Source organism: Piliocolobus tephrosceles, chromosome 6 (genome assembly GCF_002776525.5).
Source record: "Piliocolobus tephrosceles isolate RC106 chromosome 6, ASM277652v3, whole genome shotgun sequence".
NCBI lineage: Eukaryota > Metazoa > Chordata > Mammalia > Primates > Cercopithecidae > Piliocolobus > Piliocolobus tephrosceles.
In genome coordinates, this window is record NC_045439.1 from 71670290 (window position 1) to 71686298 (window position 16009).

The 16009-nt window shown below is 35.5% G+C and overlaps 1 protein-coding gene across 4 annotated transcripts in view; it reads left to right on the top strand.

Annotated features, from left to right (window-relative positions):
* Positions 1–16009, top strand: part of RALGAPA1 (Ral GTPase activating protein catalytic subunit alpha 1) — a 280919-nt gene that overhangs the window by 255065 nt on the left and 9845 nt on the right. For 2 of the 4 annotated variants that reach the window (XM_023189636.2, XM_023189634.2), the window contains exons 39-40: positions 15056–15180; positions 15753–15783. In XM_023189636.2, coding sequence (XP_023045404.1) covers positions 15056–15180; positions 15753–15760 — 133 coding nt within the window. In that variant the 3' untranslated portion in view covers positions 15761–15783. The remainder of the gene's footprint in view (positions 1–15055; positions 15181–15752; positions 15784–16009) is intronic. The other 2 variants (XM_023189633.3, XM_023189635.2) reach the window with 1 other exon arrangement.

Here is a 16009-nt window from a genome sequence, read left to right on the forward strand (position 1 = left end):
ATGATGCTATCATTATTATTGTCTACATTGACACTTGGGATATTCTTCTAAAATGCAAACCTTAGTACAGACAGTCCCCAGTTTAGGATGGTTCAGCTTTATGATGGTACAATTTCTATTTCAGTGGAAATCGTACTTAGAATTTTGAATTATGATTCAAAATTCAGGAGAATTGCTTGAATCTGGGAAGCAGAGGTTGCACTGAGCCAAGATCATACCATTGCACTACAGCCTGGGTGACAAGAGTGAAACTCTGTCTCGAAAAACTATAGGCTTTGCATTAGATGATTTTGCCCAACTGTAGGCTATTGTAAGTGTTCCAAGCACATTGAAAGTAGGCTATAAGGTTATATCCTTATAACTCGGGTAAGTTATAATGTTCAGTAAGTTAGGTCTATTAAATGCATTTTCAATTTATGATGAGTATTTTGGGATGTAACCCCATCATAAGTCAAGAAACCATCTGTATACTAAAAGACTTACGATGGCTCTTAACTGCTTATTGAAACAAATCTAAATTTTTTGATGACCTGGAAGCAATTATTTTTACCTTACCCTCCCTACCCTTATATTTCTCACTGTAGTTTTGTCAAATATACCTGTACTCCTCCCCAGCTCCATCCCCCATCTTTACCCTCATCTCCTACCACACTGATGTCCAGGGCACACTATGTGTCCAGCTAAGTTATATTCATTATTCCCGAATGCTCTTCTTTTTCAGGCCCATGTTGTTACCCCAATAATGCCCATCTCTGCTTTTTCTACCTAACATTATTCATGACCCAAATATCCTTTGTTTTTAAAAAACAAACAAACAAAAAAACTTTACTATGCAAAACTATTGTTTACACTGGCTCAAAACATTTTGTAATAGTACTTACTGTATGTGTACATATTAGCAAGTCTTACTTATCCTTGTTTCACTAACTTCAAGCACAGTGCCTAGCCTATGGTAGATGGCTAGTAACTTATTGTAATAGAACAAGGTGGATGTATTTATTATCTATATTTTTGAAGTTTATATTTAGCAGGGATTTTTTTTTTTTTTTTTTTTTTTGAGACGGAGTCTCTCTCTATTGCCCAGGCTGGAGTGCAGTGGCACGATCTCAGCTCACTGCAAGCTCCGCCTCCTGGGTTCAAGCAACTCTCCTGCCTCAGCCTCCCAAGTAGCTGGGACTACAGGCACATGCTACCACGCCCAGCTAATTTTTGTATTTTTGGTAGAGATGGGGTTTCACCGTGTTAGCCAGGATGATCCTGATCTCCTGACCTCGTGATCCGCCTGCCTTGGCCTCCCAAAGTGCTGGGATTATAGGCGTGAGCCACCACGCCTGGCCATGGATTCTTTTAAGAATGAAAAACCCCCAAATATTTTTTGTAGTAACTTATAGTTTGTGATTTGTATTAGACGAGGCTACAATTCTTAAGAGTTTGCTGGGTAGGTAAGAAGAGGAAACCTAGGATCAGTGAAAATTGCCTCTTACACATGAATAAGCACACATACAAGGGTTTTTTATTTTGACTACTTAATCAGTAGTATATTTTTATTAGAGACCTTTATCGTTTACTGAAGATAATTTTCAGACATCATTAATGAGGGTTTTCACTTCATTTGGGGTTGGGAGATCTCTTAGGGAGAAAAATGAGCTAAGACACCTCTGACTTGATGGCAGTGGCAGATGGCTTGGGGAGGATACATCTTGGTGTCCCCTCCAAGAAGGAGGCAGCATGAGGCTGAGCCCTGAAGGCTCACACTTCCTGCTGTAAGGCAAGGAAAGTGGTAGCAACAGGAGAGCGGTAGCGGGAAGCAATGGGAGTCCGGATACTGATAAAGTTTCCAATTTTGCTGCTTTAACATTTGTACCACTTATGTTAGTGAGTCCATTAGGAGCTCTTAAAATTTTGTGCCATTTGTTCTTCGTGCTTTCTATGAACGTCTTAAATATCATGGACAAATTGATTAGTTGTTAAATTGATCAGTTGTTAAGTCGAATTGATTGTTAAATCAACTAAGATGTATAGTTATGGTCATTCTCTTCAAAAGAAGAAACGATAATTCTTCAAATAAAATGTCTCACCAGCTAAGTGATCCAAGTTTTGTGGTCTTTGAAATGCTCACAGCCATTGGCTACTGGTAGTAACCATTGTAGTAGGATCTCTCCAAGAGCAAACAAACATTCTTCTTTACCTAACAATCTGCTCCATAATTAGAGGATTTAAATCTCCTGTATTCAGCCAGCTGCGATGGCTCACACCTGTAATACCAGCACTTTGGGAGGTCAAGGCGAGCAGATCACTTGAGGCCAGGAGTTCAAGACACTATATAGCCTGTGCTATATAGTGAAGCCCCGTCTCTACTAAAAATACAAAAAATTAGCCAGGCATGATGGCACACGCCTGTAATCCCAGCTACTCAGGAGGCTTGAGACATGAGAATTGCTTGAACCCAGAGGTTGCAGTGAGCCTAGATTGCGCCACTGCACTCCAGCCCGGGCAGCAGAGTAAGACTCTGTCTCCAAAACAACAACAAAAAACTCCTGTATTAAAGACTGGCATTACAATTAAAGAACTTTTTGCTGTGCTTACACATCCCGTTGTCATGGGTTTTGCTGCCAAGTCTTGTAGTCTTTATAGTCTGTATACAGAGTAATTATTTAAACAGGGGCCCCATATGTGTGCCACACTTCTCCAGTGACTCTAATATATTTTTGATTATGTCAGTTTTAATTTATTTAGCTATTCTTTTCAAAATGGCAGTATATGCCTGTTGATTATGTTACTGTGTTTTTGTTTTTGTTTTGTTTTTTTTTTGAGACAGAGTTTTGCTCTTTCACCCAGGCTGGAGTGCAGTGGTGCCGTCTCAGCTCACTGCAACCTCCACCTTCCAGTTTCAAGTGATCCTCCTGCCTCAGCCTCCCAAGTAGCTGGGATTACAGGTGCCTGCCACCACGCCCAGCTAATTAATTTTGTATTTTTAGTAGTGACAGGGTTTCACCATGTTGGCCAGGCTGGTCTCAAACTCCTGACCTCATGATCTACCTGCCTCGGCCTCCCCAAGTGCTGGGATTACAGGTGTGAGCCACCACGCCCTGCCGATGTTACTGTATTTCAAAGGTACTGCATACCTTTAAAGATGGTAGTTTTTGTCTAGCAAGTCCATGTCCTTTCAGAAAGCAATAAATGTGAATCTCTGATATGTAATAACTTTGTGATAATAGTAAAGAAGGTTTATTCTGTCTGAAAATAGTATTGTCTCTTAATGGTCTCTAGAGACAGTCTTTAAGGTTTTACTACTGTTGACCAATAATTACTTACAGTTAAACTGTGGGAGCTCACCAAAATGACTTCATTACATGGCCAACTTCTATTTCTGTTAACGTTGTTTTAATTCTAGAGATACTTTCTATTTTTATCTTCTACCAAGAACTTAATGCACTAATGATAAACTTAAGCAATTTGGGGTTATTCAGCAATAGTGATATAGACCAAGTAGGATGGTAAAGGTGATTAATTTTAAGTGGGAGAGGATAGTAGGGTGAGAGAATGGGACAGAAATTAGAGGAATCGCTTTACTATGGAAGAATTCTGCTAATATTTCAAAGACACATGGGACTTTTCTAGGCAGATATGGTCAGGGAAGAGTTTTTAGGGGTAAGAAGTGGGCATGGAGGCATAAAAGTGTGGTATGGTCAAGAGATAAAAGGTGTTCAGTACTGCTGGATGATATAAAGGGAAGAGCAGTAGCAGATAAAGATCAAGAAGTAGGTCAAAACCAGATAATATAGTCAAGCAGAAAGAAAATCAACATAAATATGGTTTTCTAATGCTACTGATTATTTTGTGGCAGCCAGTGTCTAAGGTAACAGTTCCTTCTGCTTTTGTGTGTTTTTTACCTGTTGACTAGCAAAACATCTACAGCTTGAATTTCTTATTTTTCATTTTCTAGCAGACCCTTTCCAAAATGTTTATTGATCATTATTTTCATAAAGTCTTTTTTATGATAATTAGTTAGGCAATAATTGCCAGGCTAATAGCCAGTATTGCATTTTCTCAATGAGACTAAAAAGGTCTCTAAATGTTTGATAATATTTGTACATATGTATCATTTTTAAAAGTGCATCTGAGATTTTCATATTTCTTATGATAGATTCATAATAGACTCTTTATTCTTGCACAACAGTCCTTTACACTTTTCCTATGAGATACTTTTATACAATTACTGAGTTTTTACACATTATTACACTTTCACACATTATTGATGAATAAAGTACTTTTGTCCTAGTCTTATAATACATTGGCTCCATGGCAACAACAACAAAAATACCAAAAGAAAGCATTACCACCATCTTATCTGTTTTGTCAAATTTGGTGTAGCAGTATGGTCCACACATGCCAATCTGGACAGTTGGGTCATATCACAATGCACGAGAAGGAAGAGAACTCCATCAGGGCATGGACAAACTACAGTGTTCCCTAAAAACAACCAAACTTGAAGTTTACTTCTATCTTTATCAGCTTCTCACCTGTGCTGGAATAGGGTTTTTTTTGTTTTGTTTTGTTTTGTTTTTTTTTCTGTATTAAAACCCTATGATGTTGCAGTTAGTGATGACTGTGCACTGCTCTGCTAACATTATTGTTCACCACACCTACTACATAATGTACGAGTTTTATTCTACTCTTTGTTTAAATATGAAAACAACGTAGATTCAGATGCTATTTGGGGATTTCAAAGAGCAAAGAAAAAAGGATGTAAAGCTGAAATTAGTCTTTAAACATGTTTGACATAGGAACTGAAGTGCTTTTCATTCATTCTTTTCATTGACTCAACATAGGCCTTTTGATATTAAATTTTTAATAACAATAATGGAATTAAAATTAAACTATGGGTCACAAATCTATCCATTTTCCTGTAACTGCTATTCCTCTCAAACACTAGAATACAGCCTATTTAAATCTTAACTTTTGCTTGCCAAACCACTGTTACCATCCATCTGTTCATGCCAATTGTAAAGAAGGTTCAGTTTTTAGTGAAGCTTTGCATTTCACATAAGGTATGTGAAGTGAAATTTCACAAGGGACATGATGGATCCTGATTCTTAGTGATAAACCTTTGGGGCCATCAGGGTTGGCATATGGTCCAGTATGATATGAAGGCTTGGGTTCCCTGGCTTCACTTCTTTGGCGTGAAGCTGATAAAACCTGGCTCTTGAGTATTATTTCACTGGACACCAATCATGGGCAGCAGGAACTGCCCATTTAACTCTCTGTGGGAAGGAAGCCCAGAGAGCATTCACAATGGTACCATTGTCGAGCTGCAAACTGCTCTGAACAGCTTGACAGCACTAGGGAGGAGGGGAAGGGGTTGCTTTACTAATTGCTGTTCAGAAAAGAAGCAAAAATAGCTGTTGCAGAACTGATGTTTCTACATTTACTTAGTCTCTTGATAAAAATGTTGACTTTTATTTAGCACGTAGCTACTATCAAAAAAGAAGGCAAATGAATATAAGCAACCACCTGTAGTAATTCCTTATTAACATGCCATTATCTATTTTTAGCCCATTAGATTATTGCAGAGCATAAGTCAGTTTTGCCTTATGTTTTTTTATTAGATGAAAATAAGGAACTTTTTATCTTCATAAGAATTTAATTGAGGTGAAGTAGATAAAATCATCACAATTCACATGTCAGATAAGGTTATAAATTTGGTTTAATTTACTTTTTGCTTTTTAGGATTCCCAAATACCATCTGAATACATATAAACGATATTAGTAGAGAAATGTAAACTAAATTTCTGCGTAACACAAGTGCTAAAATAATCCACTAAAGATAAATTAGTCAGCACATCTTAAGGTTAAATGCCGGATTTATCATTTAAATGAGTAGCTCATAACTATTTCAGTCGTGTATGATTATCTCACTCATTGAATTCCCTCTGGTTGGATTTTTTTTAATGTGCAGGTTGTTTCCTTTTTTATGAAATATTGTATGCCCTGACATGTATATAAACACTTCTCTTGGCCTTTCTGTTTTCTTCTAGTCAGCTTTATCAGCAAACAGTTGGGTAGTTCTGTTGCAACGAAACAGTGATCTACAACCTGAAAAAAAAATTAATGCTTATTTTCAGACTCCAGGGATTCTGACCCCCATAGATGATTCTTTCTTTTCAGCTGAAATGAAGTTGACTAAATTATATTGCAGTATTATAATTTATGCAGCGTGTTCTTAAATAGGATAAGGAAGAGGTATTTTAAGAAACTTTTTAAATCTGTAAATTTTTTTAATGGGATGCTCTTGCTAGATTTGGGGAAATTCAAGTGCATGTTTTGTAAAATCAGTAAATCTGTAAAATTTACTAGTATTTCATATCCTGTGTTCTCTTAAGTAATTTTAGTAAATGGGCACCAGTGCAGTATTTCAAAAACAGTAATTCATTGAATGCCCATTCTTCCTTTTACTGCAGAATAGATTGTATTTAAGTCAAGATTAATGGATAGATTTTGATGTTAAAGTCCAGTGTCTAAGCCTATCATTCCCTGGGGGCATATAGTGCATTAGTTTAAGCCAATGTGCTGCTTATCATAGATTCTATGACACTGTCTTAAATGACAGTTTACTGTACTTTGTTTCTACTTACTATGATAATAAAATCACTTTTTTTGTATTCCCAATAATTATAGCACTTAAATAAAATCTTAATTAAATTAGTGCACATTTAGGTAGAGATAACACTTAAGTAATTGTACACTGTAAAATTTCACTTATTTGGTTTTTTTTTTTCCTTTTTGTAGTCTTCTGACAGGGTCCAAGTAGATCTTTCCAAGAATGAGAGGACATTATAATTTCATTAAATGAGAGAACATTATAATTTCACTAAATTTGAAATCCAGATAAACTAGTTTTTGTTTTGCTTCATACAACTTTCATGAAAGTAGAATATATATATATATATATGTACACACACACACGCACACATACATATTGGATAATCATATTAGTGCTTTTTGAAACCCACCAATGATTATTGGATTATTAAATCAGGAAGGATTTTCAGAGCCTTTAGGTAGGTTTAAATTTTTAAGCCTATTTATTTAAGGTTAATCTTTTTAAATGTATTTACAGAAACTTTGGTGGAATTGGGCTTATCAACTTTTTACTTAATGTTTTCATTTAGTAATTGACTGATTTATGAGCAATTATATGTGGTCCAAATTTTATTCAACTCCAGCTTTCAATAATAGGGCTATCCTCACACTGCCTTAGCACCTGTTATGGATTTTGAGTCATCTGGCAGCCCATGGGACTTAGATAAAGAAGTACCAGGTGTCCTGCCTGTCTCCTAATTGAGACGCAGTGAAAACAATATAGACTTGGCAATATGGTTAAAAGGATGGATTAAAGCCCAGCTTTGTCTGCTCTGACAAATCACAGCTTTTCCTTCATGGTGTAGATAGTATCAACTACTGAAGAATTTCATGAATATAAGGCATCTTAAAAATAGACAATAATTTGTCATAACCTGTTGCAGACTTTCAGAAGAATTTTTATTAACATAGTATAAGCAATATTAATAACAAGATTCATGCAGTTTGTTTAGGGGAATTTTATTTTTTACTACATGTGAACTAGACTGCATGTTTCTGGAAGAAATTAGTTAGAGTAGGAAAGAAATGGAGTATCTTTCCCTCTGCCAGATCTTAATTTATCAGATCTTGCTTTATAAGGTAAGCAGTATAGTTTTCTTTCATCTTATAAATGAACAATGTATATTAGTCCATGAGATACTAATTACCCTGTGTATTTCGGAAAATTTTCTACTTTACTACCGATAATAACCATGAGATCCTTGAGATGTACTTGCAAAATATATCTACCCATATGCTATGTCTCAATAAAATTCTTATTTTTCATTCTTTTTTCAAGACCCTTTTAAAGATATTTCAAGGCCTTTTAAAACTGAAGTGCCAAATGTGGTTTGTTTTCAAATTTTTATTTTAGAATATGCAAGGGGTTTTACTGTGTAGTATAGTCACTAATGTATAGTAAACTATAGTATAGCAAATAGTATTTTACTCTACTAATATGTAAACAAACATCTTTCAAAAATTGCCAGTCTTAGAATTTAAGCTAATATTCATTATTTTGAGATAACTAAAAGGCCTAATATACCTTTGCTTTTTCACCACACAACACCCAGGTCATTGAGACTGGATGTAGAGAGAGCATTGGACTATTAATTAAAAGACCAAGATTCTAGTCCCAGCTCTATCCATCAACAGCTTTGTTTATCCAAGCAAATCTCTGTACTCTCCATTCAGGCAAGCCTTATTGCTGCCCATAAACATTAGTAAAATAAACTAATTTTACCAAGCTTCCTGAAAGTAATGTTGATGGATATATCCTTCCTCTAGTTCAAACTGTCCTAAATATTCTCAATAAATGATGCCTTGTCTTGGGATAACCTCTTTCAAGGTGGCCTTTTTAAAAACCTAAATATTTAACATTTTTCAAGTGTTATTCTTCAAGGGTATTATTACTTCTATTCTTATGGTATACAGAGCAGTTTTGGAAATCTGCCTAAAATGATTTGAAATTACACTTCATTTAATTTTCCCTGTAAAGATTTTCTTATTCTTCCCTTCTCTATAAATGGCCACTTAAGTCAATAGAATTAGTTGGACTAAATTCATTGTCTCATACCATTGTAGAATTTATGAAAAAATTTGAAACTTTAAAAAAATTATCACAACCAATGGGGGAAATGTTTGTTTCAATGCTAAATTATGAGTTGTAATTACATAGCCTAAAGAAAAAAATCTTTCTTTAAGATTATGAGGATTTAAAGAAGTAATTATCAATTTTCTTTTCTGTTAATGTAATACTTTACATATTTATACATTGTGCTTTATTTACCTTTTTTTTTTGGTTCCAGAGAGGGCCAGCAAGATCAAGGGGCATGGTAAGAACCAAAATATTTCTCACAAGAAAGATTCAAACTCTAAATCCATTTCTAGGAAAGTTCCAACTACGTTTGCCCCAAAAAGGTTTGCCTTTATGGAGCCATATGGGGATTAGAGGAAAGGGGCTGTCAGCATAACAGACATCTCCTAATCCACTATGGAACCAACTTTATTCATTCCTTCTAGAAGTTGTGAACAGTCATTGAATACTACCAGGCCCTGTGTTGGGTGTTGAAGACATAAAGGTAAGAAGACAAGGTCTCTGTCCCTGTGGCATTGGTCTCACCACTAGTCTGTAACCACAAAATGGACAATTAAAATATCAATAACATAAGTAGAATGGCTGGATTACTAGTCTCTAAAGTGAAGAAGTAACATTGAAGAACCACCAAATCTGTCCCCCGAGAATTGGGGACAAAAACTATTTCTTAAGAAAGTGTATTTAGTAGAAGAACAAGCCTAAGAGCTCTCTAAGGGGGGGCCTGGCAGGTGGGTGATTTGCAGCAATCTTCAAGATGTATGATGTAGAAACTCACCATAGCCGATTTCAGGCTACCAACCTTACAAACTTCATGAGTATTGAATAATTTACTCTAATCTGCTCTACTTAAGTAGTACTCAGATTTCAGCTACTTTAAGTTACAACTCAAATATGACTTAAGTTGCACTCTCCAAAAAAATTTTTTAAATCAGTAGGCACAATTTCTAAGTAATTATTGGAACGCTCCCTCTTCCTATGCTTACTCTTCTTGGAATCTTCTGTCTAGAGAAGGGAGATAAAATTCCTAAGTGCTGAAACCACAAAGAAGCTATAGAAATATATGAGTGTAGGGAAGTGCTTACTAAACTAAGAATTTCAGAATGGGCCTTAAATTCTTGAGACTATGCCATTGAGCACAGATATAAACACTTTATACTTGCCTTTATTTTAAAATAAGCCAATCGTTTTTTCTTGTTTAGGAAATAAAACATGAAACCTGAACTTGAAAGGAAAATAAGCAATTATACAGATCTTTGACATCTGCTTACAAGTTGTAATTTTTATAATTCCTTTTTGTGAAAATTACACCTTATATTCATTATTGTGTATAATGTATGTATACACATACATATGTATACACACATTTCCATTTCTTTCAGACTAGTCACAAATTAGATTTGAACTGAATGTTTATACAGCCTACTGGTTGTGCCATGGAATTACAAAACTGAAAGCTTTCCCTTTTCTAACACTACAAGCAGTTCAGAATTACCAGATTAGTAAAATTATTGTGGAGAATGAAAAGTGTTGCTTCTTTAAAGCCAAATCTACCTTTATCTATTCTTCTATGTGTTAATGAAGTTGAAATACGTGATACTGCATAACCTTCTGCAGTATCTTTTGTCTTTTTCCCCCTTGAGAAATCAGTTTCCTTGCATCAGAATAAGTCAAAAGTTCCTCTCTCTGTACATGCCGCAAACAAGAAATATTAGTAGTATTATCAAAGAGTTCTTGCACATGAATACAGGTATATTTCTTAAATTGACATCAAAAATTGTCCTCCTGGGCCGGGCGCGGTGGCTCAAGCCTGTAATCCCAGCACTTTGGGAGGCCGAGACGGGCGGATCACGAGGTCAGGAGATCGAGACCATCCTGGCTAACACAGTGAAACCCTGTCTCTACTAAAATACAAAAAATTAGCCGGGCGTGTTGGCGGGCGCCTGTAGTCCCAGCTACTCGGGAGGCTGAGGCAGGAGAATGGCGTGAACCCGGGAGGCAGAGCTTGCAGTGAGCTGAGATCAGGCCACTGCACTCCAGCCTGGGCGACAGAGCGAGACTCCGTCTCAAAAAAAAAAAAAAAAAATTGTCCTCCTAGAGACAGCACCTGCTATTTACAAAGATGTGAGCCAAAGGTCAAAATAAACTATTTCAGGACAGGTGTCAGGGCACTTTTGTGTTACCCCGTATTTGTATCCTTTATCTTCAACACCCTATGAAGTGAGCAGGTGATGGTATCCCTGTTTAACTTACAGATGTATCCACATTTAACATACAGATAAATTATGGCACAGAAAATTTATGCTTATCTTTCCCCGGCTGGAGTGCAGTGGTGGGGTCTCCTCTCACTGCAAGCTCCGCCTCCCGGGTTCCCGCCATTCTCCTGCCTCAGCCTCCCAGTAGCTGGGACTACAGGTGCCCGCCACCATGCCCGGCTAATTTTTTGTATTTTTAGTAGAGACGGGGTTTCACCGTGTTAGCCAGGATGGTCTCGATCTCCTGACCTCGTGATCCGCCCACCTCAGCCTCCCAAGTGCTGGGATTACAGGCGTAAGCCACCGCGCCCGGCTTGAACCCAGTTTCTTAATAGCTGGTCTTGAAGCTTAAAATCAAGAGTGATAACCTAAAATATGTAATGATGTTAACTTAATATTAATTAATTACAGATTAGATTTAAATTTATTTCTTTACACTATAGATGTTTTGTTCCCTTATTTTTAGAATAATAATATTCCTTCCCCCCTTTTTTCCTTTTGTAGAAAGCGGAAGGAGGATTAGTGGATAATTATATTGCTGTGATTGCAGCACCTGTGTGTTATTTTTTTTTTTTTTTTGATTCGCTAGTTCTGTATTAAAGATTCCTACTAGCTAAAAGTCTCCCTCATCACATGGTTTTTATTAGCTAATTTTGGCTTGAGTTGTTTTAAATTTACAACCAAAATCTGCTTACTTCAACTTAGGTTAGTACTTTAAATTTTTGTTCTGAATTTCTTTGTTTACCTTCACCTTTTTATAATCCTACCCATTTCAGTTTTTTAATTTCAATGCCAGTGGCAACAAGCACTCACCATATAAAACTATAGCTTAAGTTGTCCTGTTGTTGCCAGCTGTGGAGTTCGTGTGCCACTCAATGTATATGTACTAATGACTCTTCCTTAGAGAGATGCCTTTTATGGAATAAGTGTCTAACCTATTATAATGAGATATAGGAATTAACTACTTTGGATGATTACAATTGCAGATTCTAACAGCACTGTTTGGAACTTTAATCATCTCAACCACAAAAAGCACCTCGTTGTGGACTCAGGACTGTGGTTTAAGTGCTTAGAGTTTATTATATTTCCTTAATACATGTTTTCGGAAGTAAAAAAAAAAGGTGGGGGGAGTGGGGGAAGATGTAAGTCCTGTAGATTGGGTTGGCTTGTTTTCATGTTGTTATTTATTAATTTTGCTACATCAAACTGGGAAACTTATAAAGATCATTTAGCTTTTAGAAGGTGATTTACCTTAGATATAATTATTTTATCAAGCTAACAGTGTTTCCTGTAGATGACCCCCCAAAAAGGAAACTTACCTAGTAAGTGATGAGCACTGTAGTTTTTTCATTTAAATTCAACCGTTAATGATTGCTTCCCTTCACTGCGCCACCTAGACTTGAACTTTTAAAAATAATTTTAGAAAGCATTGTTTTCAATAATGAGATTTATCTGATTTATTGTAAATTTATTAAATATATTTTTTATACAAAATGAATATGTTATATCTGGATAATTTTAGTTTTGTGCAGCTGTGTATTAGGGTTTTTTCCATTTTATAAGCCTCTTTTTGTATAAGGAAGTAGAATTAGTCTGCAAAATGTATTTTAGCTAGATAATCATTTTCTTGCTTTGATGAATTTACTACATTAGAAATATCCTCCCTGCTTTAGAAATATTAACATTTGCTTTCCTTCTGCCTAATTTTTATATAAACTCTAAATATAATAAGGTAAAATATTTCATTTATAGGCCCTCTGAAAGCAGAACATTTTTAAAAGCAGGTAGGTGTCTCCACCCTACTTTTCGTGAAGCGTTTTACCCATTCAAGCAGACTTTTAAAAACAGCTTGTTTTGATAGCAGACTGTTCTCCTGTGGGCCTTCAGCCTTTGCTTCCTGGCAGCACCTTTGGTGCGAAAAGAGAGTGATCAATTGGAAGACTATCAGTGCCAGCATGCATAGAGTGATAAGTTAACACACCACTGGGAATTTCTAGGGCCCACCAAGATACTTCACTTCTAATGTGCTAACAAGCTCATTTTTCTACCTCTTGCCTCTTCAGTTATTTTTTTTCTCAGAAGAGCTTAGAAGTTGAGTGCATCAGGCATAATGAAAAGCTCTGTAGGAGGGAGAAGCAATAACCCCATTTTTCCCTTTTCAGCCAAATAGAAAATTAGTTTCTGGTAATACACAAAGGCCAGTATTTTTTGTACAAGGGGCACTGCTGTGAATCAAAGGACTCTATTAACTGCAGAAAATTCGGCAGCTGTGAATCTCCCCCAATGAAAAAAGTACTTTCCAACAAGTTGTGAGATATGTGGTATTATTTAGATTGTACCATCAGTTTCATCCTCTTCCATTTATAACCATAGACCCCCTTTAAAAGTGTGCTATATTACTTGTTTATGTTAAGACTCAAAAATGTCTGTATTATCCTCATGTAAAATCCTTGATGCTGATCATTTTAATATGCATCTTGTCCTGTTGCTTCCCACCTCAGAAGTAAAATTCTTTTGAAGTTCATCCCCAGTGTACAGAATGGAAAGTAATAGATTGCTAGGAATTGGGATTCAAGGTTATTTTCATATTTGATACATAAATTGTAATAGAAGCAGATAAATTGTAATATGAAAGCCACTTAGCAAAAGATACCACAATCAAAGTCCAAGTGCATAATTAATATAGTCTTGCCTTTAACTCTTTTACTTTTTTTTTTTCTCTTCTTAGTAAACTTGTAAATATAATTAACTGGCTGTGGTATCTCCCATTGAATTATTTAAAATTATCTTCCTCTCAAATTATTTTTTGGGTCTTGTAGGCTTAGTCTACAATTTCTAGAATTTTAGAACTATATAATAATTAAATTGCAATTTTAAAAAATAAGGAATTTTGAGGGGAAATATTAAAGTGGACTTTGGGGAAAAATTCATTGGAAAAAAAGAAGAACTGGTAGACAAATTTTTATTATCCTTATTTAAATGTCTTATGTAAAGCCTGTCAACATAGCACACTGAGTACCACAGGGAAACTTTTAAAAGTTTTAAAAGAAAGGTTAACTGATTTCTCAGTTCAGGAACTATACGACATGAAGTCAGCATGTGAGTTTTTCCTGATAATTGTATGTTGCTGCCTGCTGCTCTACATTTTGACAGCCATTTCCATAGTTGCTTTCGTGAACAACAGAAATATTCTCTCTCTTTCTCGCCCTCTCTGTGCTAACAGCACAATCAGGCCTGCTGAAACAGGAAGCCTGGAGTGGGTTGTTCAAAAGCAACAACACTTCAAGATACTGGTTGCTTGTCAATAATATCAGAGAAGAAAATGTGGTGAAAGGGAACTACAGTATTTTTCTGTCAGTGTCAGTGCCCTGGAGATGCTTTGTTAGACAGTATTTAGGAGTCCTGTGGACTCTTTGCAAATATTCCTGCTTGTTTCAGTGTTATAATTGACTAGGTATTTTTTCCCAGCATACAGATTCAGCTATGTATTTATCTTAACCACATGGAGTTATTCGAGGATTACAGCAACAGTAGTCTTCCATTCAAAATGAGAACAATTGTTGAGAAAATGCAGGGATTTTAGAAAAAGAAGAAGATATGTAGGAATTTTTCACAATAAATCTTTACAAATGAAAAACAGAATTTTGGACATAGTATCTTAAGCAACATGACGATGTTTATTGTGTGGCTTTTGAGAGTAAATCTGCAGATGTGATTAACAAGATAAGATGAGCCTAGGCTGATAGAAATTTCAGCCTAGACTCCTGATAGAAATTGAATCCTTTCTCAAGTAAACTGTTAACTTCCTTCATTTCAGCAGTTTAGTATTATTGTAATTATTATCTAATAAATGTCTCCCTGTTAAGCTGTCATTTATAGTGGCATCATGAAGAGTAAACTTACATTAAAAACTATAGTTTTGCACTTTAAAAAGCCATACTGTTAATGATACATGAGAATAATTAGTGAGTAATTCTATTTATTAAGAAGTAATGGCTTAGCAATCATAGCAGTCATTTTTGATAAGATTTTTTTTTTCCAGTATAAGCTGCACTTAAGTTTATCCTTAACCAAAGGAAATCAGCTATGAGGAGAGAGCACGGTACCTGCAAACAATTGTCCAGCACCACTTAGAACCAACAACATTTGAAGATTTTGCAGCACAGGTTTTTTCTCCAGCTCCCTACCACCATTTACCATCTGATGCCGGTAAGATTAAAAGCGAGTATTAGTTACTTGTTATTGGAACTTGAAATGCAGTACCCTTTTGTTCTAAAAACTTGCTTGAAAAAAATTCTAATCATTGAAATATGAATTTTTTTATCACTATTTAATATTTGAATTTGGCCTATAAATTTGATTTATGGTTTCTTTTACCTAAATGCAGTTCCTTAAAAAGTCAACAATCTTCATAAAAGTACATGTACCACATTTTATATGAGCTAATATTCAGTGACTCTTGCATCTTCTGGAATCATTTCTGAAGTATCTGCAAAAGAAATATAAGTTAAGCATGCACTCTGAACTTCAGAGGATCAAATTTTATGGCCAAAAATATCACCCCATCATCTCTGATTTTACAGATAAAGCTAAAATAACTGGTCTAGATTTAGAAGTACTTAATATTGTAATTTATGTTATAATAATTAAAGATTGTAAGAGGGTACTGCATTTTACGATTAATTTTGAAGAAATCAGTAAGAAAATAAATGACTCGTGGCCTTCCTATTCTGTAATATCTTGCACTCCTTATGATTGTTTCGTTTATTTTCCCTCTTTAGATCATTAAATATCAGTTCTGTTTATCTGAAGGTAAGACAAAGTGTCAACCGAAACACCCTCTGTTCTTCCATTTCCTTTTTTCAAAATTAGCAAGCTCTAAGCTTGTAACTTAAACAATAAATAAACTTAACACTGTCCAGTTCATACTAAACATTTCAGAAATTGTCACTAAATTTTTTCCAGTATTATACTGACTAACCCAGGTCTGCATGAAACACTAACATGGTTTGGGGATAAAAATAACTAATAATAGAAT